The sequence below is a fragment of the Ptychodera flava genome (assembly GCF_041260155.1).
Source record: "Ptychodera flava strain L36383 chromosome 23 unlocalized genomic scaffold, AS_Pfla_20210202 Scaffold_23__1_contigs__length_28996876_pilon, whole genome shotgun sequence".
NCBI classification, from domain to species: domain Eukaryota; kingdom Metazoa; phylum Hemichordata; class Enteropneusta; family Ptychoderidae; genus Ptychodera; species Ptychodera flava.
Genome location: NW_027248277.1, coordinates 25,978,684 through 26,006,614, shown reverse-complemented (window position 1 = coordinate 26,006,614; position 27,931 = coordinate 25,978,684). Strand labels below are relative to the sequence as shown.

The window sequence follows — 27,931 nt, the reverse complement described above, 5'->3', positions numbered from 1 at the left end:
CATTCCTTTGGCCATTGCTTTTGTACATTTCATGACTGTACACAGACCATGTTAATAATTTCTGTATTTGTTAAAATGTGCGCATCTCAAAAACTTTTGATCATAAACATTTTCATTGTTTTTTATAGCTGACCAGTCAGTTAACCTGTTTATTTTGAATATTTGTGCATTTTTTCTCAGTATTTGACATTTTCAGAATAGCTTCTTATTCAATTTGTCATTTTCTAAAAGTTAAAATGCTCCTTTGTGTGGTCAAGCTTTCCACAAGCATCAAATATTGTACTTCATATAGGAAGGTCTGCCTCTAGAGGGCGGCATCATGAATAGTGTTTGTTAGTTATTTCCTCCACATAAACTTCTGATTGTACTGTAAACATTGAACATGGCCGACGTCCGATTTTCCTGTCTAAAACTTTCACTCATTTTCGTTCATATGACTCTGAAACTCAAGGAAACAATTGGGAAGAAAGAGTTATCTTGAAATATTGAGGTACTCGCCGATATTTTGCAAAAATTAAATGAGAAAAAATGCAAGGAAAATGCCGACAGGCTTACACAATGACCGTTTACACACTCAGAGGCATATGATCATCTGCAGATTATGCAACAGGCCCATATCACGTGAGGCCATGAGGGGATATCCACGCAACTCAGTACCAAACACCAGCGCACACAGAGTGAGCAAACACAAAGTGAGTACCCCTAACGTCAGCTCAGTAGTCTGTAATAGATCGTAGTCAACTAAGAACCTTGGAGAAAGGCTTACATGTAACACTGTGGCTATGCCGCTAAGTCCCTTTTGATTTTTGTCACAGCTCAAAATCGTTCTCCTACACCTCAACCTGAACCATGAACACCCCCACCAGTTTATGATATGACCCATGGCATAACGTCAACAGATCTTGACAGACGGAAGTATTGACAGACGGAAGTAGTTGACACCAGCATACTGGTTTTCAACTCTAATACCTTCTCTGTCTGTAAATAGACACGAGAAGGTAACAACATTGTGCACCATTATCGAGATTTATCGTTTTGTGTATTACATGGTTTTTTCCCGATACTTTCCCCATACTTTTCAAAAAAACATATATTGTTATGCTCGCTGTACAGGAGAATATAAGCAGTGGGTTTTTTTGAGAATATTGTAGGCATTGATATACAATTCCGAGAAAATACTTCCAAAAGTATTGCCTTCTCTAAATGTGAGTGTTTTAAAATGATGAGTTTAGCTGTACGTGATAAAGTTCACACTGCAATGTCTGTTAAACTCTCAACATTCACTTACAAATCTAAGTGTACCCGGGTATATGTAAATTTCCTGTTATATTTACATTTGTCATGCGTAAACATATTTGTTCATAGCCAAATGTCCCCTTAGGCAATTGTTCAATTTCTGGTGTTAACAAAGTCACTTGATAAATTATTAAATCTCCTACTCACTAAACCCACTGTGATTGCATGTGAGAATGACAATGATAACATATTTACTCTAATTAGGGAAAAGTCAAATAGTGTGAGCAAAACGTCAAATGAAACAAAGTCAGCTATTTTTAAAGTGAAAATTTTTAAATTATCAGACTAAGCAACTGTCTCAATGACCAATGATTTGAAAGCTATTTGTGTCTGCATGCACACACAGGGAAGACAATGATTTTTGTGAAGTGCAATAAATGATAGAAACGGCAGATTTTATAATTTGACTGAATTTTGCTAAAATTTAAATGGTTAACAGTCAATGTGCTGAAGACTTTGATTTCATTGCCTGTCTTACTAATGATACAAGTGGCTATACCAGTCACCACAGTTTTTTTTTTACAAAATGCAGACTGTAGGATGTTCCAAATTGTTGACCTTGCAACATACTTTTAATGTTTGACACTCATTGTTTTACCAGGACAAATCTGCATACACCAGTTTTCTTTCTAAATCAAACAAATTTTTGAGTAACTCTTGCTGTAGTCACTCAAAAATGAGTGAGCGAATCCTTTGCTTACATGTCCACTACAGTTAACATAATATATTGATTCAACATTGGTGTTGGTTATTTAAAGCATTAATATGTGAATATTGTTGTCATAAGGCTCATACAAGCAATTTCATTTATCTAAAATAACTGGAATTTATGCATCTAAATTTGACCTATTCTACTTCTTTTTGAACTTCTCATGCTATGCATTGCGTACTCAAACAAAGTTAAAGTGGTAAAGTATGCCGTCTGATTTTGCATGTGTTATAAACTTTAATATGCACACACATGAAACATTTTATGCAAATAATTGATCACTTTCAGTATTCCCTGACAAATTTATGCCATAACAACAGAACAATCATATCTGGCAGCAATCAGATTCCAAAGTCATGTAGAAAGATTATTTTTCGGTAACTTTAAGCTATATTTCATGCTGTATTCAGACGAACAAGCAAACCCCCAAAAAGCAAAATACACAGATGTTTTTAAAGCTATTTGTGCCAGAAAAAGGGAACCAAACGTTTATCTGAATTGGAATAAATAACAAAAACAGCAGGTTTAACAATTGTTTTGTGTTTTTTGTTTAATTTGACTGAATATGTCAATATTCAAATGGTTAACGTAAATATTTATGGTACGTAAATTTTGAAGTCAGTTGGCCCTTACTTATAATACAAGTGGCTACACCAGTCTCAAGGTTTTTTTACTAAATGCAGACTGTAGGATGTTCCAAATTGTTGACCTTGCAATATTCTTTTAATGTGGGGAAACTTATTGTTTGACCTGGGCAAATCTGGATACATCACACCAATTTTTGAGCAACTCATGCTGTAATCTCTCAAAATGACTTAGCAAACCCTTTTCTTACATGTCATCTATAGTTCACATAATATATTTATTCAACATTGGCGCTGGTTATTAAAAGCATTAATAGGCAAATATTGTTTTCATTAGGCTTTTAATTACTGCTACAATTCGTAATTAACTGTCTGTGTCTGACCCACACACTGCACTACTTCTCATACAATCCAATATTATAAGAAATGAATAACTCTTTTAATTTATTTAACAACTGAACGTGATGCATGTAAAATATTTGTTTGATTTGCTGTCATTCTGACATACCGGTAGATGAAATACCTTAATACATAACTGCCATGATGTGGCACCACTTTGTCATTGATTTCCCTGCGATCGCAATGTTATTTACATTACCAAACTGCTGGTTGTGAAACGATAGACAATTTCCCTCATTCTTGACTAATATGACCAGGCTATAGTATTAAACACAATTCATAGGTTTGGTTTTACCTGTGAATGTTATATTGCAATTTGACACAACATCTGCAATCAGCATAAATGTCAATAATTAACCTTGGAATATCATAGGTAACAAACTCATTATTCAATGGTTATCTTGTCAAACACTTACAGATGTAACAGCTTCAATGTCAGCACCAAGACCAAGTAGATATTTCACCACTTCACTGTGACCACCATCAGCAGCATCTATCAGGGGTGTTCTATCGTCCTAGTGTTGAAGAGTTCAACAGACAGACACTTGTTAAATGCATGAGGTATATGTCAAAACACAAATGTTGGTAAGTCATAGTTCATAAACTAGATCTGGGGAGGAAATATATTGAATACTCAAAATAATGTCAAATTAATATGAGGTTATCACGAAAATACCGCAAAGGATGCACGAGGACATTGGCGCAGCGTATCGCCCGACGCCAAGCGGAGGGCGATGCGCGGCGCCAATGTCCGAGTGCATCCTTTGGGGTATTTTCGTAATAACCTTATTATTATACATCTTACATTTCTGATCAGGGCATCAAATGTCGGAGTAGTGACCATTTTCGTGCAATGTCAACAATTTTTTTCCGATTTTATCGCGCTAGTGTGGAACGCTACCTCGGACGTGCGTCTGCAAGTTTTGGAGTGTGTGCACTACACACACACGTACAGAGCGCGCGCGAGACTTGTTCTGGCACTCGTCCAAGGGGTCCCTTGAAACTGTTCTACAGTGAACGCGCAGATACAGCCGCAGGGAATGGGGTGCCTTGAAACCGTACGTGTTACGGAACGGGCGCGAGTTCCGTACGGCTTTCTTAGTGCATATTGTTCTCGATGGTAGATGTATAATAATGGTCTTTATGTAGTAGAAATCTGCATATTTATCATAAATGTGTTCTAATTATTTCAAGGAAGACAAGAATGTATATTTCCAAGTTAATCCAAGAACATTAGAACATTATTTATTGAGACTTTCTTAGATTTTCCTAAGGCATTTGACACTATCGATCATCATATCCGTTTAGCAAAACTTTAACATTATGGCGAAGGAGAAAATCCTTTACTCTGGTTTACAGTCTTAAATTGAAGATCTCAATATGTGTGTGTAGATGGTATCAATTTTGACAAGTTAACTGTCACCTGTGGAGTTCCTCAGGGGTCAATACTTGGTCCCACACTTTTTAGTCCCCACGGACACCGTCCGGGGGGACTTATAGGTTTGGTCATGTCCGTGCGTGCGTCCGTGCGTGCGTGCGTCCGTCCGTGCGTCCGTCCGTTCACGCAGATATCTCAGAGATGCAAGAAGCGATTTCATTCAAACTTGGTACAAGGATTACTTCATATGTCATACAGATGCACGTTGATTTGTTTTGTGATACGATCCAATATGGCCGCCAGGCGGCCATTTTATTACAATTTTTTCATGTACAGAGCCATAACTCAGACATGTTTCAACTGATTTTATTCAAAGTTGGTACAAGGACATTGACCAATGTCATAGATATGCATGTCAATTTGTTTTGTGATACGATCCAGTATGGCCGCCAGGCAGCCATTTTGTTACAAATTTTTCATGTACAGAGCCATAACTCAGACATGTTTCAACCAATTTTATTCAAAGTTGGTACAAGGACATTGACCAATGTCATAGATATGCACGTCGATTTGTTTCGTGATACGATCCAATATGGCCGCTAGGCGGCCATTTTATTACAATTTTTTCATATATAGAGCCAAAACTCAGGCATATCTCAACCGATTTTATTCCAAGTTGGTACAAGGACATTGACCTATGTCATACATATGTACATCTATTTGTTATGTGATACGATCCAATATGGCCGCTAGGCAGCCATTTTATTACGATGTTTTCATGTACAGAGCCATAATACTCAGACATGTATCAAGCGAATTTATTCAAAGTTGGTACAAGGAGATTGACTACTGTCATACATATGCATGTCAATTTGTTATGTGACACGATCCAATATGGCTGCCGTGCTGCCATTTTGTTATGATTTTTTCATATACAGAGCCATAATACTCAGGCATATCTCAACCGATTTTATTCAAGTTGGTACAAGGACATTAACCTATGTCATACATATGTAGGTCTTTCTTGTATGTAGGTCATTCTTGGCCATTGAGCGCTATCTGTATCAAAGTATTTTTATCACAGACCTAATTAATGAAGAGGACTCTATCCTCTCTGAGGACATGTAATCAAAGTACCCATTAACAAGTGGGGACTGTGTCATCAACGATGACTTGTTCAAAAGTATTCATTTATCACAGACCTAATGAAGAGGACTCTATCCTCTCTGAGAACCTGTAATCAAAGCATCCATCAACAAGTGGGGACTGTGTCATCAACGATGACTTGTCCTGATTTATATTAATGACCTTCCAAATTCATCTGATTTTATTTTATTTTCGGCTTTGTGCAGATTACTCTAACCTTTTTCACAGTTATCGCAAAGACATTGATCACATTGATCTGTCACTAGTAGGACATCACTTAAACAATGTCACACATTGGTGCGATGCAAATAGGCTTACTATAAATATCAATAAGACAAACTATGTATTTTTCCACCAAAAACATAGAACTGTGTATTTACACAATGAATTGTGTGTGAAAAATGCTTTTAAAATTTAAAGGGACAAAGTCGGCCATTTTTCATGAATTTTGTTTGATACGAGATGCTACTTATATTGTTTGACATGTTAAAAGATACTGAATGAATGGGTGACCGTGCATATATTCGACCCCGGTTACAGACTCGAAACATGAAAAATCGCGAAAATGAATTAATGGTCATGACCATTATTCATTTTCTCGATGGTTTCTCTTAATTTTTCCATAACCAGGGTTGAATATATGCATGGTCCCCCATTTATTCAGTATCTTCCAACATGTCAAACAATATAAGTAGTATCTTGCATCAAATAAAATTCATGAAAAATGGCCGACTTTGTCTCTTTAAACTCATTGTCATAGTCCTGTGTTGATCACTGTCAATTGTTGATGAGGCTAAGACCACTGCTTATATCAAGCTAATTCAGTCTGAAACTTTATGAAACTGGCCAATTCATGTTCTAGTTCGCCTGCATTTGCAACTACCTGGGGACTGGCTGGAGGAATTCAGGGTGGTGAGATTTGAAAGTTCTGGGGAAGGTATGGGAGCAATTATGATCATTTTGGGTCATTCTTCCTCCCAACTCAAACATATTTAAACTGCACATGTTTTATAAAATAGGGATACTTATGTTTTGTAATTGTGGAAACACTTGTTCACAAAATACAATAATCATGCAGCCCTTCACATGACCAAAACAAATGCATCTTGAAATGAAGTTCTTTGATGTCATGATGGTTGGAAGTTCTTCATATCTTTTACACACAGTGTTGTTCTACAGATTGGAGATCCTCAGAGGCCCAGGCTGTGCTCTCGCTGTCGCTCGTAACTTTCGTAAATCACGAACAAAAATGAAAATTTACAAAAAAAAATGAATGCCCGATCGGCCATTTACGAACGATTTTGTTATTTTTGAAGCCTGATTTTCGGTCAAGATTGTGAATTCCGGGGAAATACTGTCATATCTCGTCTTTCAAAACCTACGCTGCCCCTATCATCAGCGCATCGACACATCATGCACATGGTGATAGCTGGCTTTGGACTTTGACCTGTAATAACATGAGCATGCGCGAAAAGGTTTCAAGATCCCCGGGTCTTGTAATCTCATAGTGGTGTGTCATGCATTACCACCCCATTACGGTAGTTTCGAGACACCCAAACACTCACATGCTGTCAACTTTCCGAGTGGACTGTTGAAGCGGATCGAGGGAAGCGGGCAGTTACAAATACTTTGGATTGATAGTATTCAGCTGGGAAAGAAAGTTGGGCATAAAAACGGCAACTGATATGACAAAAATACGAAACAATGAAACCGCCGAGCTAGAAGAGATCAAGAACAGTCAGCCTGAAAGACAGTCGAACTACAGCAGAACTGCAGTCCGGGCCGCGCATGGTTGAACATGTACTGCAGAGTGTTTTTCTGTGCATGGAGGTGGAAGCGAGCCGGAAATCTTAGATGTCATAGATTTGTCATTTGACGATCTGCAAATTGAATTGTTCAGTCAGCTTGCCAATTTTAATAGGTTTCCTTCAAAATATTTTACAAGAAACTGTCTCAGCAAATGTTATGAATACTGATAGTTTTCTATGATCCAGAGAAAATGCTGTGCACAGTCCCATGACCAAAAAGTTTATCCTGACAAAAAATAAATGACGATCATCTGCAGCGTTTTAAAAGTATAACTGTCTCTAAGAAAACATTAGCAGGATCACCAGTCTCAGTTTGCGTACTTAAATTTGATTGAGATGAGACAAAATTTGTGCGAAAGCACAGACTGCCCAATGTTCTGATCAGTGGTTGTTTAAAAGAATTTTAGAGATGAACATGGCATAATGACTGCAGCTATAGAGGCACCACCTAGTACCTATGGGATGACATGCATACTTTAAAAGTAACAGATTTTCTAGCATCTAAAACTTGTGCAAACACTGATAATATTTGATAATATAATGACCGCTTCATAAATTAATATATATAATCATCAACCACTGACTACACACACAAAGGGAGTTATGATTTGTGTCACAATATACTTGAACATGTTATGTTGTGTAATAAAGATAGAGTAATTGAATAACATTCAATGGCCGTTGACCAAAATTACACACTTTATTGAGACAAGGAAGAAATTTCAATGTTACAAGCATTCATGACCCATGATGTACTGTGTTATTCAATAAATCTTTTGAAAATGCGTATCAAAATATGAGTTTTCATTGTCAAAAAAACTAAAAAGGGATTTTTCATTTTCTTTTGTCTTTAATGAAATCATTCATCATTTCTATCCCCTTAAAATCATCTATTGAGTACCAGAAGTGCTTGTTGAAAGTTGGTGGGTTCAGAATAACATAATTTGTGCTTACTAATATTTTTGAACCCAATTCGTAAATTTACTAACAATTTCGAAAGGCCAGGGAGAGCACAGAGGCCCAGGCCATGTTTACATAACACATGGATTACTGGAAGGCCAGATGTGTCCAGTGCCACAATAAATACATTGAGCTACAGAGGACGGACATCCGTCTGTCTCTCCATCTATCAATCCACCACATACACACACATTACATGCGGACAGACCTGATAGATAGACAATTAGACAGACAGACAGACAGACCAATAGATAGACAGTCAGACAGACAGTTAATTTTCCATCCATCAGATAAACTATTGTTATCATCTACATATCACAAAATAAGATGCAAAACTTCTTACAAAATCTAAGCATTCCATGTACAGAAAATTGAGGTATCATCGACTTAAAAAAGGTTAAGATTGTTTTGTAAAATTAACAGTTAAAATATCAAAGTTGGTCACATATTGGAATAGAATTACCAAAAGGCATTTTCCAATTCTGAAAAAAAATGATATCAATGAATATTTTCATACCTGTCCTTTAACTTCTTTGTCAATTCTGAGAGTTTCAATGAAATACTTCACAATGTCAAGGTGTCCTTTCAAAGCAGCAAGATGCACTGGCATTTGGTTATACTACAAGTGAATGAAAAATCATTGATAACATTTAATCCCTGTAAAAGTAACCGTTAAAGAAATTGTTTCCATACATGACAGGTTGCATTGAAACCCTTATACATTGAACTCAATTTTTGAAACAGGTAGAGTTAATGCGTTGTGTACAGTGTAGAGTGTAGGGCATTAGTAATAAAATATTTTATGGTGATGAATGAACATGATGCCACCAAACTCAAGAAAGACAGAGCTTAAGTGAATCTTAAACGATACACATTCATTTAGGAATCACAATTATACTTAGCACTGAGTTATGTATTGGTAATGTCAATGTTTCCACATTTTACTCAAGCTACGTACTTTGAAAGTGCAGCTTTGATCCAATTCTGCTCTGAAACCTTTTTAAAAGAATTACATTGAATTTGTAAAAATTGGGGTAGCTGATGTCATCCTCATTGTTTTTTTTTCTGATTTGATTTTCAAATTATGTATGACTCATATTTTGAACAAATTATTTGAAATTTAATATGTTAATCAGAAGTGGTTTAGAGCAGGTAACAGAAAACCTTAATGCACAATGCAGTCTGATATCAAAATCATTACAATTTTGAGAAGTATATGTTGTGCTTCCTCCTTTCACGTATACAAATTTGATTTACAATTGACCTCAGGTGATTGAACCATGTCACAAATTTGTCAAGAAAGCTAGTAAGTTACATAAATGTAAAAACATCTGTATATTTCTATTTGATTTCAAAGATTGTGTCCATATCGTTGATCCAAATACTTGAATGACATTAGTTCATGTGTGTAAATAACAGAAAGAGAAAGCAGTACATATATACCATCCTGAAAGACTACAGCTGTTCATTGAACACCAAACATATTACATCTGCAACTGAAAAAACCTTAAAAGGCCAGTGGTTTAATTTTTAGATATTATTCAAATTTTGTTCTTTTTAAACAGAAAATATAACTTTGTCCTCCTATTTTTAGATTGACAAATTGAATTTGTGTCAATAAAAGTTAGAGTTTAATCCCTAATGGTTGCTGTGTGATTATATTGCATGTATTTGTCATGCCACTAGCACAATACAAAACGATATTTGTTTAGATGACTCAGAACATGATCAAGACATTACCGTGAGAACCTTTATTAAGATTAAAGTGAGAAAAACAAATTTCAAAAAATACCGTCCAGGACACATAATGTGCTAACATTCAGTTTGAATTGGTCCATTGAAGAAATATTTAAACCAGAAAAACAAAAATGACAAAAGCAAATAAGGTCTCAAACTTAAGTACTGGAGGTCATCTTTAGGAACATGCATGTCAACTTCTATAGCAATGGGACAAGCAGATCCTAAATACATATGCAAATGCAACAACAAAATTAGCCAGAGAAGGCTTAATAAAAAGAAAAGGTGGGAGTGGGCAAAAAATGTACAAGGGATCTGGTAAAAAAGTAATGCTACCTCATCAATCTTCTAGACCCTACCCCCTCCTGAATATCAAACGTTCCCACCCCTCATGTCTACATAAGGCCAAATGGCAGGAAATGTATTTACAACCTTGGGGATTTTTAATTAATGATATGAGTGCTAATCATTTCAATGTAAACAACACTTATCCTAGTGAAACGCCTTCAACTGTGGGGGCTGATTACTATATCTGGAAGTATCCTGGATCCAAATTTCTCATCAGATCCTGTGTGTCTTAAATAGAAAAGTTGCAAAAATTGGTCTGCAATGAAAAAATTCACCTCAGCTCTGTTTTCTGGATCAAAGTTCCCTACAAATTGATACCAAATATGACAAAATTATGTTCACAGCCTTTGCAACTGTATCACACAGCATATCCTGGGTTGGTGTTGGTCATTTTAAAGGTCAAACCTGAGAAAATTACCTAAAATATATAAATATAAATTTGGGGGTTTCTCAACACTTTGAGCAGAAAATTTATCTAATAACATCCCTTGGGACGTTTATATACAAACAAAACTGTCAGACGAGTATATTTTGAGAACAAGGTCTCTTGACCAGAAATGACAAAATTGTCTTTAAAATACAGATTTTGTATATTTCAGGACAACTTCCAGATATCTAACTGTTGTCATCTCTGAACATCTGCATACCAAATATAAAGCTGTCTGTCCAGGGGCTTGAAAAGAAAATATTTTAAGCTCTTTTGACCAAAAATGACAAAAATTGCCCCAAAATAGTAATTTTTCAAACTTTGTCATAATTTCAACAAATTAGAACGGTAACAACCTTGCAAACATCCAACCCAAATTCCAGAGGAGAAGAATTTTTACTTGAAATGAGATATCTCACCAAAAAATTCAGCAAAAATACAAAATTATAGATATCTTCATGATATTCATAAAACTGTATAAGGTTTACCTACGGTACTTTCCCACAAATTTTCAAAGCAATCAAAAGAGCGGTTCTTGATTTATTTATTCTTGACCATTTTCACATTTTTAAGCTCATTTGCATAATTTTGGCAATGCAAACTTTCTTTGCACAAAAATCTGATCTACAGCCCAGGATGCATCAACGTCACACACCAAATACCACGCTGAAATGTGCAGCGGTTTGCGAGTTTTTGATGTTGACGGACATACTGTACATACATACATACAGACGCCAATGACTTCAGCTTATACGATAACCTCACATTGGTATACCAATACCAATACCAGTCTTTGAACTGATAAATAATGAAGAAATCTATCCATACATTTTGTAGTCGATATCTACATACACAAAAGAATTGGAATAAAAGTTTCTTCTCTAGGAACCTAATGACCCTTAGTTTTCACTGTTTTATTTTTGATTTCAAATACTATAATAAAGGTTTTATGATAGATAAAATGTTGGTAATGGATACCAAACATCTTTTTTTCATTTCCATATGTAAGAGGAAGTAGATTGGACATGCCATATATGGCAGTGTTTTCTGAAACAGTGTGATATTGACCGTTTGCTAACAGATAAGCACTACTTATCTTTGAAGAGATGAATAAGATTTGATTTTAAAATAGAAATTTCTCCAGAGGCCTTCATTTCAAAGTTAACCAAATTATGGTTCTTCCTTGGAACCTTAGAGACTAAAATATCTTTGAAGTGTTTGCAAGCACTTATAGGGAAGGTTAGATGAGCCTTTGCAGTGCATAGTGTGTGGTACACTAAACAGTTTAGATACACAATAAAGATGGCTATTAGAGTACATGAATGAACTTCCTTCTTTCAGATTCTGTGTTGTGAGTGTGTTAGCATATGTCACAACACACTGAATCAAAGACCATCATAGTCGTACACCCTTGTCTAATTAGATACAATGGAATTAAGTCATATGCATTGAATATAGATACAAGGACGTAAATCAAGTACTAGCTCCAACGAGTGAAAGAACACAACATAATTACATATTCATGCACACTGGCAGTATACTGCGACCATAGATTTCATATTTTCCCAAGTGACAAAAAGCAGAATTATTCCCCATGGTCACAAATATAACAGGTGTATTATAATGTATTGAAATATCCAATTACAGTAATAATCAATTCAAAATCATTTTTCAATATCAGAGGTTGGCGGGATAGACTCAACAATATATTTTCTTATGGCACATAACTTCATCTATCTGGTGGTTTTGATTTATTCATTCATTTACTACTCCCATAGCATGATGAACTGCAGCTGTGCTGACATATACAAAAATGAGTTTGTAAACGTTGTCTTCTAGATGCATTACACAGGGTTTTTCAGTATCACAGGATCAAAAGCCAAATTTAACATTCTTTATGCAATTGCATAAATTTGCATAAAGTGGTCAGCTCCTTTACGCACCTTTATGCAGTGCATAAAGGTGTGTAAACATGGTGTCAGTGGTGGTGCCTATATGCATCTTTATGCATTTGTATAAAAGGGTTTAATGGCTCACTAAAATTATGCACCTTTATGCAATCCAATAAAGTTGCATAATTTTACGTGTGAGGTAAAGATTGTAAAACAACACTGAGGATGACAATTTACAGTCTCTACAAATTGGAAAGGACTATATGTGTTAAAGAATAGCTGGATGTATAGTGAGAAACATCTAGTCACTTCCCTGAGCTCACAGTTCACTCTACCCATCTGGAAACCATCTTGAAGGGCTTAGGGTTTGCACTTTGGAGTCCCCGCACTGTAGAAGACACATCCCCCTCCTTTAATTCTTATCATTTTGCAACTGTCTCTTTATCTTTCAACTGAAATAAAGATTGCGTTTTGTATACCACAGTATATGTTGTTGCAGTCATGACGAAAATAGTGATAGTTCAGGCAATGGCAAGTCATGCACGGCTCTGATTCATTGCTCCATTGTCTCAAGGTGTAAATAGCCATATGTCATTAACATATCAGAAAGGTTGCCATCGATATCGCCACAGCAGTTACACATGGGATTCTTCCCTTTTCGTCATTGTTCATTCAAATGAAAAATGTGTGGAGTCAGTAGATGACTGCCTATCTTGTGATAGTATTTGGTAGCCAGTATCAGACAGTTTGTGTTCGTGTCGGCTGCACAGACGATCTGCCCTCTTGCGAGTTCGACTTTGTGAAAAAAAAAGATATGACCTGCTACCAAAATTGCTTATTTGACACATAACCAGGAGACCTGCATTACATTTTGCACCGGTATATCATGAAGAAAATAGTGATAGGTCAGGCAATGGCAAGTCATGCAGGGCTCTGATTCATTGCTCCATTGTCTCAAGGTGTAAATAGCCATATGTCATTAACAACAATCAGGAGGAACCCCTTGAATGTATAAACAAAAGCGGTTTTCTTGCTTCAGTCACTGTTGCTAGAAAGTTTAACTGAAAATAGACTTTGTTCAAGTCTGCAATTTACATCAAATTCTTGTAAACTTGTTTTCTTTAAAAGTTGATTGAACGCATTGTCATGGAGTTGCACCCGAAATCACATTTGCAGGATCGCTGTCAGCCCTACTGCACTATGGATGAAAAAGGAATGTCATAAATTTGAAAGATTTTTGTGATGCATAGAAAATTATCAGTGAAGTTTGTGTGTGTGTGTGTGTGTCCCATGACGTACCACAGATACGTCCATGGAGTGTCTTGGCCGTCCTGATAATGGCAGCCATGACACAGCTGAAAAGGCCAGCGTCGACAAAGATAAAATAATAGGTGTGAAAGGGATTATCAGGCCGTCCTGTACCCTTACATCCATGACCGCACAGACTCCACTTCTAGTGCATTCTACAACTTTTAAGAACGTCTACACTCAAAAAGTAACTTGAGTAGTTTTGCGTGAAATAAAGATGACCGTGATAGCCGTGATTGAAACAGCCTTTGTTTGCTGTCTTACTCGACCTCAGCCGACTACCATGGCAAAAGTCGGAGACTGCAGAGACGGGAAGACCATTATCAAATTTGAAAATTGTGAATGTATCGGTCATTTTATCTAGATGATTTAGTGTCCTTTTCGATATTAAGTGGTCGAACCAAGGCCCCCGGTATGCACTCTGTGGTCACAATGCATATGCAGTACAGTCAGGGTGAAGTGTGCAACACAGACGAGGGGAATTATTTGTTTGTGTGTGCAACATGCATTGTCAGGACAGGGACTTCCCTAATTACCGTGGTCAATGTTGGAATATGGAGAGGCTGCCTGATGTCCTCCCACATTAAGTGTATGGCATAATGTTATGAACAAACTGGTGCACGAATGCTGCAATCGTCGTTTGTGTGCAGAGGGTCTGTGCCTTGACGAAAACTCTATGATACAACTTCTCATTTGCATCGTGGGGGTTTCGCATAGTTACTATCAAGTCGCCCGTGCCCTGGCGAGTGCATAGCAATTATCTGGCGAATCGACTACCTTTCAAAATCGAACAAGTAATGTTTTAAAATGATGAGTAAAATTAAATGCTGAACACAGAATCGACAATACTGAAAATACTTTGCTGTAGCTGATGGCACAAGTAATTTGAAATACTCTCAAAGCGAACCTACTTATCCATATGAGTAAATCGCTACAGCCAGCCATCGGTAAGCATGAATGTGAAAAGATACATCAATGCTTTAAGGTCAAATTATTTTGCTCTGGTAGGTAATTAAGACGATACTAGAATGAAATGCCGTCGTTCCATGGGAAGCCGTTGGGGACTTGAATATCGATACTAGACGATACTATGATGACTAGCCTTGTACCTTGGCACACCGGATCTGTGAAATCTCCGATATTTACCCGATATTTATCGGCGATTTGGGGACTCTAATATCGATACTAGACGATACTAGAATGACTTGCCTCGTGCCCCGGCACGCCGGATCTGTGAAATCTCCGATATTTACCCGATATTTATCGGCGATTTGGGGACTCTAATATCGATACTAGACGATACTAGAATACTTGCCTTGTACCTCGGCACGCCGGATCTGTGAAATCTCTGATATTTACCCGATAATTGGCGATATGGGGACTCTAATATCAATATATCAATATATTTGAGTCTGTCAAATCGCAAGTAAATATCCGATATATATCGGAGATTTCACGACCTCACCGTTCTGGCCAAGCCCGACTTCCAAGGACTGACTCTAGCATCGATACTAGACGATACTAGAGTCCGTCAAATCGCAAGTAAATATCCGATATATATCGGAGATTTCACAACCTCAGAGTTCTGGCCAAGCCCGACTTCCAAGGACTGACTCTAGCATCGATACTATATAGACGATACTAGAGTTTGTCAAATCGCAAGTAAATATCCGATATATATCGGAGATTTCACAACCTCACCGTTCTGGCCAAGCCTGACTTCCAGGGACTGACTCTAGCATCGATACTAGACGATACTAGAGTCTGTCAAATCGCAAGTAAATATCCGATATATATCGGAGATTTCACAACCTCAGAGTTCTGGCCAAGTCCGACTTCCAAGGACTGACTCTAGCATCGATACTAGACGATACTAGAGTCTGTCAAATCGCAAGTAAATATCCGATATATATCGGAGATTTCACAACCTCAGAGTTCTGGCCAAGCCCCACTTCCAGGGACTGACTCTGGCATCGATACTAGACGATACTAGAGTCTGTCAAATCGCAAGTAAATATCCGATATATATCGGAGATTTCACAACCTCAGAGTTCTGGCCAAGCCCGACTTCCATGGACTGACTCTAACATCGATACTAGACGATACTAGAGTCTGTCAAATCGCAAGTAAATATCCGATATATATCGGAGATTTCACAACCTCAGAGTTCTGGCCAAGCCCGACTTCCAGGGACTGACTCTAGCATCGATACTAGACGATACTAGAGTCCGTCAAATCGCAAGTAAATATCCGATATATATCGGAGATTTCACAACCTCAGAGTTCTGGCCAAGCCCGACTTCCAGGGACTGACTCTAGCATCGATACTAGACGATACTAGAGTCTGTCAAATCGCAAGTAAATATCCGATATATATCGGAGATTTCACAACCTCACCGTTCTGGCCAAGCCCGACTTCCAGGGACTGACTCTAGCATCGATACTGGACGATACTAGAGTCTATCAAATCGCAATTAAATATCCGATATATATCGGAGATTTCACAACCTCAGAGTTCTGGCCAAGCCGACTTCCAAGGACTGACTCTAGCATCGATACTAGACGATACTAGAGTCTGTCAAATCGCAAGTAAATATCCGATATATATCGGAGATTTCACAACCTCACCGTTCTGGCCAAGCCCGACTTCCAGGGACTGACTCTAACATCGATACTAGACGATACTAGAGTCTGTCAAATCGCAAGTAAATATCCGATATATATCGGAGATTTCACAACCTCCCGTTCTGGCCAAGCCCGACTTCCAGGGACTGACTCTAGCATCGATACTAGACGATACTAGAGTCTGTCAAATCGCAAGTAAATATCCGATATATATCGGAGATTTACAGCCTCACCGTTCTAGCCAAGTAAAGATTTCACCACCTCATCGTTCAATCTAAGTTCGATATTGTAGAGTCTAGTAGCCGTTAATATCGGATATCATATAAAGTGCAATGTCGCGGTGTCCTCCCTAATTGGGCATTCAAAAACATAGTGACCCCTCTTTCACCATAGTCAAAAACAGGGTGACCCTCATGAATCCACTGCCCCCCCCCCCCCCCCCCCCCGCCGAATAAACTGACCAGTCCCTTATTATGAATATTGTACAACTTTAGCAGCTATGACTTCCAAAGAATTCCTAAGACAGACACGTTTTATAACAACTTGGTAGCCTTACAATCCATCATAATCTTTCGCAAAATGTGCTCGTTCTTCAGACCGTGCTTCAACCACATCAAAAATCGACTCGGGGCGAGTCAAGGCTGTTTACCGGCATTGCTACTGTTGCTAGCTTCAATTTTGCGACCGTGACCCGATGATATACGATGATGGATTTCATAAAAAAGTGCTAGAATTTCGCCTTTCCAGGCCCGTCAGTACAGGTTGGTAGTTATTGTATGAGACCGATTTCAAACCATGTTCAGAATTGATGAAATAAACAGATATGATCTAAAAAAAACCGTTTTTTTTCAATTGATTCATCACCTTTTTTCATAGACCTCGCTGTGTGTATCCACATTATCGTTCGGAAAGATACCGGTATATCTCCTATATACGTAAGCTGACATGGAGAACATCGTCAGAACTACAATATTTCTGCAAAGTCGCAAAACATATTGCACCACCTTGGTGAATGATACACGTCCTTGCATGTTCGTCAGAAACTAATTTCAGTAGGTTATAGGATACGACATCGGTCAAATGAGATGAAATATTGTACTGCAGTTCTTTCTTTCAATTTATTTTTCTTTCATGTGCTGTATTATTCTCAATTCCCTCCATACTACTTTTGAGCATAGCCGGCGTGTACATTGTTGGTGTTGACATGAATCCAAATCTGGCTATTGCAACAGTAAGAATGTTGTATGTAGGCCCTACAATAAAGAAATTGTTTACAAGATGCACGATTGGCTGTATCTGCAGATGCAGTATCAATGTTAATATCAATGTTATACTAGCCATTTTGCACAGTTCAACCCGTCTTACATACACACGCAAACACATATCTACCAAGCAAGATCATAGAAGAGATATCGTTTATTTAAAATAGTTAAATAGGAAATCACATGCAACAAAAAACGAATGAATTCTTCAAAACCGTCCTCAAAATACAAGCAATAGCAATAGGCCTATAGGCCTACTTCATATGACTCACACACGATTATTTCCCAAAGTTTTAATTAGGCCAAATAGCTGCTATTTTTTACCATCTTGAAAAAAGATCTCGCCAAATATCCGGCTCAGTGCACTGGTTATATAACACGGAATATTCATGAAGATAAAAAATGCGTAAGCTGCTTTGTACATGCAGAGAGGCTGGACTGCAGCATGATGCTAGGGGGTCAATGTGTACAATGATGTAGGCCTACCTTTACCTGGCGAAACACGAAAATATGGTTCTGTTAGCAATATTTTTGTCTAACGAGAGCAAAAACATAACATTTTCTTCAAGATTGAGTAAAAAATGATAGTTATAATCAAATTCTTTGCAAAGTTCATTTGGTGAATATTTGAACACTTAAGGAGTCATACTCAGAAGACGCCATTGTTACGATAATGGTGGCGTGGCGTCGCTTACATCTGTACATCGTACCATTCCTACCCCGTGATCGTGCCGTCAAGAATCTTCAGTTGTCGATATTTTAGCTTCTACTGACATGTCCCGTCGGTGTTTAGGAATGTCTGCTAAAGAGTCTACCCTTGAATTCCTGGACCATCTCGACGACTATGCGGTACGTTTGAATCTAGTGCCAGTGTGTCATCGACCGTGTCATGCAGTTACGACATGGTCCGACAAGCGGCTAGACGAAACTCGCCAAAACGGAAGAGAGTACCTCTTTTCCGCACCAGCGACAGCTAGGTCGACACACACTTCAAGCCCTCGATCGTCGCTGAGTCGGCTCTATACCAGGTAAGCTTATGTATAGCTGCTGTCTATTTTTAACCAGCCCAATTGTGTCTAACTTCAACTCTAAGATACGTCTACTCCTTCTTTTATAAACGTGTTCAGCAATGTCTGTATCCGGCAAAGTATTTATATTTGTTTGTTTTAAATCATCGATATTCCTGATAATTTCAATGAACATCGAATTTCAAGGTCACTTTATGCTAAATGTGACTTTTAGTGGTACATGTATGCACCCCGGGATGACTGTTGATTCATGTCAGGGACCGGACAAAAATTAAGGGCGGGGGGGGTTGGGGTTGGGGTTGGTTGGTGTTTTTAAAGGCCTGTGTTGGCACCAGATTGTCTCAACAGAAAATTTACACACCAGATTACAATTTCAATGGAAACAACAAGCTATCACCCCTCCATAGTCCTCTTACATACTAGAACAAAGGTAATTCCAGGGATCAGCAAAAGTGCCATTTTAAATCCATGGAAAATAATGACCCTTCAAAAAGTGTTAGCAAGAAAAAGATTATCCCTCCCAAATTTTTGTATGACCAGTGAGTCACAGTCTGTATTAATGATCAGGGCTTGACAATTCCTATCGCCTGATGCCCGGGACAAGTGGAATTTCCATTCGGGCAAGTCAAAAATAAAATCTGGTTGCCCGCCGGACAAGTTGTTTAAACAACTTCTGCCGCAATCAACGCGAACCTAAGTTGCGGTTTGTGTACGTGTCGCCCAATTTGTGTTGTCGTTCACACAAAATAAATGTCAATCACTGACTTATTTTAGATACAATTGTGACGTTCTTCTGGGATTCACTTGCCGACTCACACAATGTTGCAATTTTTTGATGATCAACTTGAAATTGTTTTATCGTCCAATTAAAAAAGTTGCTTAAAATTTGGCGTAAGTTTTCAGTATTTCTTTGTTGAATGCTGACTGCTCCGCCCCAACAAATTAGGTAAAAGATTGCAAAACCTAATCACATTGCTTATCGGCGATCGACCCTGCAGTACTTCAAAATCATTTATGCGGCCTCACGAGGTAGATGAACATTGTAGGCAGATAGTTTGTGGAGTGATCGCTGTAAATATGAGTATTTTACGGTAATATTTCCACTAACGCAAACAAGGCATTGTGCATTTTCACGAGCCAGAGCGTAATTTCCGCTCCGCAGACCTACGCAAAAATCAAGCAAGGCTTTTGCCGTAAAGAGGTACGTAGTTTACGACGATGGGCATTGTGTAACTCTGAGAAACAACGTTGTGATGATTTACGATGGTGCCACGAGGGCCAGCGTGAGTGGAATCGTCTGAGAATTGACGACTCGATGTGATGAATAGAACGATGTTTCTGACAAAAGATCTAAACATAAGCGTTATGATGAGGAAAAACGCCGTAGATGTTATCTCCCGAAATGGAAAGCACAGTGGCCTTGGTTGTAATATGACGGTTCCAAAATGTTCTGTACGTCGTGTCTCAAATACCCACCATTGCCAAACCATGGAGGTAGGAAGAGACTACCTCCATGGCCAATGTTTCGCGTTGAATCCATAAGGTCTCACGAGTTCAGTCAACCGCATTTGGACTGTTTGGAGCATCGCAGATGAGATCGTGACGGGGACAATGATTGTGGAAATTTTGTGGGTCCCGCTGAGCCCGATACGGTTTCACTTGACAACACCCCGATTGCATGCACTCGCAATGCGTGAACCGAATGACGACGACCAGCGACAGACACTGACCAATCTTTTTACGACGGCATTTATGCTTGCCAGACACGGGAAGCCGATGTATGATATGAACCTTCAAATTCAATGTTAGCCCTGCGTACAGGTCTGTGTGTTCCCTGGCTGTGCATGAAGGTTAATACAACCCTTTTCAGAATTAGAGCACGAAACCACTGCAGTGAACTGCAATAAAACTGCTCACACTAATTAGTTTCAGCTGTAGCCAGCTGGCAAAGTCGACAACATTGTATGTCCCATGCAGACAGTTTGTCTGGGGAAGTTGAAATAAAAAAGATTTGTACATGGACCAGTGCATGGTAATGTTACATTGTATCTTAATCTTGAACACAGGGTGCCAATCGTAAACTCTCATTTACAACTCGAGCCTCAGACAGAGCTAGTTTTGCCTTTGTACAAGCAGACTTTTTGGTCTTTATCAAGTAGCCTTGTTCAACACCAAAGTGGCCACGGCTACAGCTGAAACTAATTAGTGTAAGCAGTTTTATTGCAGTTCACTGCAGTGGCTTCGCGCTCTAATTCTGAAAAGGGTTGTAATAAGATTATGAAGTGTTGCTATACTTTCTTTTGAAATTGCAATAAGTTGAATATGTTGGTAGATTTTGAATTCAATCCCACAAGTCTCCTAACTCTTGTCACTCAAATTATGTATGTTCTATGGCTCAATGACAGAAAATAGAATATCAAGGGGCTGCCCCTTGATATTTTTTTATCTTTTTTTACTATAGAGGCATTATATCCATGTTGTCAATTTATTTCCTCTGTCACAATAATATTATTAATTTAGAAGGTTATAAATAGTGCAAAGTAACATGACATAGCATGTGAGTTAATGCCCCACTAGCTGTAAACTTGTGAAATTTGTTGACCTCAGAATATGTTCCCATTTTGTCGTGGTTTTCTCTGAATTCTACCCTCTGAAGGGATATTGGCTTTTACTGCATTAGGAATATTCCTCTGAGAAACATTTAAACAGTAAACTCAAATTTTAACAGCCATTTTGATTATCGCCCCTTTTCAAAAATTGGTAATATTAACAAGGAGAGAGAACATACAATGTCACAGTTGAAAACATTCACCTCTAGGGTGAACATTCAATCTTGGATGTCAAAACAGGGGGGCAATCATGAATGTGGGCCCGTACTCATGTCCCAATGGGGAACCCTTGAATTTTCGGTGGAAAATACTATAGTCTATCAATATGCGACCTAAATAAAGTAATCAATATATCGAATTTTATTAAAACCCTTTTCCTGCCAGACAGTATCACTTCCCCATCAGCCAAGTCAGTAAAAAATGGTATTGAGCCAAAACATGACATATTTTCACCCACTTGGCTTGGTCTGTTAGCATCTTTAGTCCAAAAGAATCAAGTTTACAGTTTTGAACAGCTTTCAAATGTACAGTATTATGTTAAAATACACCATATGAAATATGTTGTGTTTCATTAATTTTAACCATCTTGACCTGGTGGTGAAATATGGACTTGCCAGGAATAGGGTTAAACATACGGGTAACTTGTATGTATTAGGAAATTTATGATCATTTGTTCTGACCAAAAGGTTTTGCTCTTGAAAATCAGAAAATGATGCTGTTCAAAACGAGCATAACTGACCTGCATGGATGCTTTCCTTGCAGTGTTCAACGTTTGTATGGACTGTGACATTGTAGACTCTTCAATTTGAGGGCATACCCAACATTTACATTCATCGGCAATGCCACATGCATACAGCTCCAATGCACTGTTGACTTTACATCAGTCCTTTCTACCCAACTTCCTTTGCAGCACCTTATATCCACCAAAAATTTAATCAGCTGTGTACAGGTTTATATTTATGTCATAAAAGCATTTATCATTACTTTTTGCACAGAAACAGTGATTTGTTGAAGTTATCCATGAAATAAATATCAAAATCAGGCAATATGGAGACCTTTTTAGCCTCCACAAAGCATGCCGGGAGAAATGCCCAGATGATGATGTAAAGTTTTCGGGTTTTGGTGCATTGACTAGGGGGTCTGATCTAGGGAGTCTCATAAACAGCTTAGATATTATGCCTGCCTGTAAGTATTACAGATGTACTAATAATCGTGCGCGAGATTTCAATAAGGCATTCTGCATGATTCGAAACCTGAAGTGAAAACACCGCCTCTAAAAATTGTTGCTGGTAAAGATTGGTACGACTTGAGTTTTCAAAATTATAAGTACAGTGTGTGTTTTTATGTATGCAAAGACCGTTTCCAAGAATTTTTCCCGACATTTTTCCCAATGACTAGTTGTGAGGTTGTGGCTTTCAGATTTTAACCATTCTCAATTATTTTCCCAAGACTGCACAATTGACAGCAGAAAACGGCTGCTTGGATTTGCAATCTCTTCCTACTTCCATTGCGGTTTCTAATTACCGGTAACTCACGATTAGAGTTCAAAGTGAGTTGCGAGAACGGGAAAATTGTAGTGTGTAGTTTATGACTGTACTTTGAAATGATAAATTGAAATTTCATTTAGTGCCCCTAGAACATGAAAGTGTGTTTGAAGTTTAATTTAGTGCCCCTCAGAACATGAAAGTGTGTATGCACAACTATTGTTTGTTGGATGAAGGACACTCCATTTAGAGTCCGGTTCAAAGTTATAAGGTTGAAGGCAAAGTGTGTCCATTGGGCAGTAGCTCAATACAAACGCACAGTAGATCAGACCCCTAGTGATACCCCCTAACTTCCTCAACCAAACACGAAAACTTAACGTCATCTTAGGTCAAGCCTCTCTGAGGAATTCCAATAAGTGGCGCTTCCATATGGCGAAAATGGCGTCATACACATCAATTAATAAAACATTAATTTCCAGGAGAATCATTAGCACATATCTCATCTCTTCATCATGAATGTTACAAAAATAATATACTTCAACTTTTAAAGGCAGGTTGATAATTGGGTGGGCTATCCCTTTAACATTTCACACTATGACTGAGGTGAGGTTATGACCTTTGGGGAGCCCAACTTCACTGCGCGAATGAATGAACTACATGCATTTGCGTGAACTCTGTGTGACCAAACCATTCAGAGAATGTTGCGTCCTGAGTGGTGCATCAAACAGTGAAGTAAGGGCCATTCAATATCTTATAGCATGAATTGCACAATGCTCTGTGCAGTTTATGTGAAGATTTCAGTGCAGATATGCACATTATCCAGGGTTTTTGCTCGTATGCACGGTGGGATTTAATGTTTGGGCAAATATTTAATCACATCGCAATCTTTATCTTGGCCAAAGTTGCATGTACAGTCCCAGTGGGTAGTTAATAATAAGTGTATACATCACCAAAATCAGTGCATTCTCACAAACTTATTTCGGCTTGAATATAAAAAAAAAAAAAACAATGCTAGAAGATACAGCTAGTCGGGGCTTTAAGTGAACATGAGATTAATTCTAATCTTACCTAAACATGATATGTCATTTTATTTCGCATCATTTCAATTCATTTTTAACTTTCTAAATTATTTCTATTTATGCTGAAATAGAAATGTGGTGTTATTTTCAACATGCTATGATGCACATTTTGGATATTTATATGACCATCGATGTAAAAAAGAGTCAATTTTTCATCAATGGTCTGACAGTCTACAAGCTCTGAGATACTGCAGGAATGCATAGTGCATGTGAATCCAATTATGTTGAGCCTTTTCAGGCCATGAAAATGCTTGATATATTTCTGATTCAAATATGTGTCGATGGACTGTCAGATTAATATGGTTATTCATCGTCATTATCGTGACTTGAAATGTGATTCATCATCTGTGTTTGAGACAATTTGATTTTTTCAGTAGGATTTTTAACTCTTTTTTTTATATTTCTGCAAGTTGCAGGTCCCCTGGAGGTACATGTATTTATTAGGCGTTGAACAAATAGGGAAAGTGTAGTGCCCAAAGGAATGACAGTCACACAAAAAGGCATGCCAACAACTGGGAACAATATGAGAGGTATGTACTACAAAGTCTGCACTGATAAGTTTTTAGTCTAAAGTTGTGAACTTGAAGGACAAGTTAACCAAAGCACCAGTGTAGGTGAATGAACATGAACATGCACAGTGTACATAAACATGGTTAAGCAGAACCATCACGACACATGTACGACAATTTTACTTAGCTGAACTTTGATGTTTGGTTATATTTGCAGGTCACCTAACAGCCATAAGCGACAAAATCTGCCTTTATAATCTTCTTTTGAAGATACAAATGTAATAGATAGTGATGCAGCTTAGCCCATGTCAAATTTTGAAATCACAATGAAATATGTAAACCCTGGAAATTATTATAGAAGAGCATAGTGTTGAAACAACTTCAGGGGCTCTTCCATGAGTTCCAAAACACAAATGTACATGACATACAATAATTGCATAGTCAAACCAAGGAAATGTTCTTTTTAACACTGTCTCCCGACACTGGCCAAAATACTTGAATGAATCCATGAAGTGTAATTTATGAACCTTGTCTGGGAAACAAAACTTTGAAACAATATCACAAGACAAACTGAGGTTGCAGAGTCTGTTGCAAATTGTGTAATGAAAGATGAAACAAGCTTCTGTTCTGATAACATGTTCCAGATTACATGACATGCTCAAAAACCATATTTTATCTTTTACTAAAATTGAACGAAACTATTTTCCGAACAACATACAGTGTGCAAGAAAACCATTGCTTTTTTTCAAAAATTGTAGCATAATGTATATTTTTGCGTAATTGTACTGTCCCCAAATACACAAACATGACCCCCAACAGATCACTAGCATGTGATTTCCAAACATTTAACAAATTCACCGCTCTCCCCTGTAATGAATCTAGCAAGTATGTTATTGTTATTCAATCACCGTAATTCAAATGACATAATCCAGCGGGAACTCCATGTATGTCATCAGTGATGACTTCTAGATCAAGTACCGAAAGATTAACTTTTAATCCATACTATTACTGACACACATACACAGTCACTTCAATCTTTGATTGGGTGATTCCCCAGCATAACATGCCCTCTTTTTAGTTCAATATATGTATATGTTACAAGGCTCTGTAGGTCAAGGCTGCATGATACAAAAATATTTCTATCTTCAATATTCCATCCTAATTTGACAGATGTAATATTCTAACCTATAGATCCTACTGTATTAGTTCTCGGCCAACGTACAAAGACTTGGTCCATTTGCTAAAGCGCATAATTGACCATTCGCTAAAGCGCATAATTGATGACATGTTTTGCAAAATTATTATTGGAAGCACGACCATACTCCATGTGTCTGGGAGGTACAATGATTTTACAGTCTCTCTTAACAAAAACAGGAATATTTAGTCAATAACATAGGCAATGAATCAGTGAAAAAACATTTTGGTCTTCATATTTGTATATTTAGGCATAAACATGTCAGTTTGATGTACAACAGTACATAGATGACCAGTTTATTCAATAAGGGAGCATTCAGTTATTACAGCCGGGGGTAAGCCAGCACAATTTGAAGGGGGATGCGGTTCACCTTAAATTTGAAAATTGCAAAGGGAGGTCATGTATTCTTCAAACAGCATTGGGGTCAGTCAATTTTCTTATTATAAGTAGTTGTCCTGTTAAAAAGAAGTTTTAGTGTTCAAAAATATTCTGGGAGATAAAATGATTCGCATGATTTCACTCTTGGTAGTCATTTAACTGTAAATCTAAACAAAAGTATAATTATCTGTCACATGAACATCTTGCTATTGAAACTCTGAGACTTGTCTTATTGTAAATCGAGCTCATGGAGGGCAATGAACAATTTCTATTACTTACGTATTAGAGATATAGCAACTTTTGTCAGGGAAAATATTTAAGTGACCTGTAGACCACTAGTACCATGAAAAGTGAAATAGGTTTAGTTGAAATTCAAATATCAAAACTGTTGTCCACATCTGAACCTTCAAACACCGTAATTTAATCAAATACATTTGTATCAATTGTCAAACACCTCAGAAAGCACCGATTGTGTTTAAGACTAAAAGATTCCGTCGTGTGCGGGCGCTACGGCGCACTGCGACCTGCGACCCTTTACCCAGGTAGGTCGCAATGCACCGGAACGCTCGCATGCAACGAATCTTTCAGTCTAATTGTGTTTGTGAATTATTCATAGTTTTCTCATAGACTCCAATGTATAGTGAATCAACATTTCAGTGAAATTCAGAAATCAAATTTCTTGCATACATATCAACTTTTAACCATTCTTGTCTAGTGAAGTACTTTAAAATGAATTATCAAATGTCTATAAATACACGGATTTAAACAAAAACAAACTTGATGATGTACAGTCCTGATGATTTATTCTGTGTATCATTATTTTCAGGAACTGAAATACATACAATCTGGGCTATCCAAGGACTAGCATCAAGCTGAAGACATTTTGATAGTTGTGTGTGTTTCTTCTGAGGATAGCGAACATGACAGAAGTTGCAACGGTGGTGCCTTTATTCAGAGACTCTTGTCATGGGATAGAGAAAGAAGTGAAACTGCATATGGAAAAACACATGCATCAAAGGAAATGCATATTGAGGCTACCTTGCATTTAGGGCCTGGTATCAATCAGATCAGAGCCTGACAGACACATGACAATACCAGCAGCATTGACAACTCAATACAGGACAATGTTTAATGTACATGTATAAGCATATTTTATACATTTTCTTGATTCTGCCAAAGGCTTAGTGATGTATTTTTAGTTTCGAACAAAGACCACTCAACTTTTGAATTTTGTTAACCAGACAGAGGCTGTACTCATGAAAGTCCAACTGGGAACACTTTCCATATGTTATTACACCAACTGAGTTATAATCAGTGATTAAGCTGAATACCCAAAGCTGTACATGTGTGAATATGTGGACTGTACTCGACCGATTACTGGCTGAGTTAAAAGACCAATAATTCTGTCTTAGTCTCTTCAGTGGCCATATTTGATATTTCATGAACAATGTGTTAAAAATGAGGTGCATCTTTGCAAACAAATTTTATAGATTAAGTACACCAACTTACAACTACAATTATTTTTGGCAACACTGTAGCTTTATGTACATGCAATGTGCTTGAATCTTAGCTCGAGTCTAGGTTGTAATCAAAATATTTGTATGGCAATTTTCAATGATATGGCAGAACTCATTATCATGTGTGATCTGTAATAGATACTAGCAATGCAACACAAAACATAGCTAAATGTGGAGTCTCTTTTCTACTTAGACATCCAAACACCCGGTACATCCAATTTTATTTTAAATCTTAGAGAACAATGGATTTATT

The 27,931-nt window shown here is 37.6% G+C and overlaps 2 protein-coding genes and 1 long non-coding RNA gene across 4 annotated transcripts in view; 1 reads left to right on the top strand and 2 right to left on the bottom strand.

Annotated features, from left to right (window-relative positions):
• Positions 1–3,832, bottom strand: part of LOC139123878 (receptor-interacting serine/threonine-protein kinase 4-like) — a 30,553-nt gene extending 26,721 nt beyond the window's left edge. The window contains exons 1-2 of the mRNA XM_070690030.1: positions 3,794–3,832; positions 3,405–3,503 (exon numbers count right to left, since the gene is read on the bottom strand). Coding sequence (XP_070546131.1) covers positions 3,405–3,503; positions 3,794–3,832 — 138 coding nt within the window. The remainder of the gene's footprint in view (positions 1–3,404; positions 3,504–3,793) is intronic.
• Positions 3,833–8,791: 4,959 nt separating this feature from the next.
• Positions 8,792–27,931, bottom strand: part of LOC139123877 (ankyrin repeat domain-containing protein 29-like) — a 59,242-nt gene continuing 40,102 nt past the window's right edge. Inside the window, exon 4 of the mRNA XM_070690029.1 lies at positions 8,792–8,899. Within this exon, the coding sequence (XP_070546130.1) occupies positions 8,792–8,899 (108 nt within the window). The remainder of the gene's footprint in view (positions 8,900–27,931) is intronic.
• On the top strand, positions 18,525–27,361 carry LOC139123676 (uncharacterized). Of its 2 annotated transcripts, none has more exons than XR_011549746.1 (3): positions 18,525–18,907; positions 24,496–24,609; positions 26,988–27,361. It is a non-coding gene; the product is annotated as an uncharacterized lncRNA (long non-coding RNA). The 2 variants fall into 2 exon arrangements; XR_011549747.1 differs by having other exon boundaries at positions 24,490–24,609.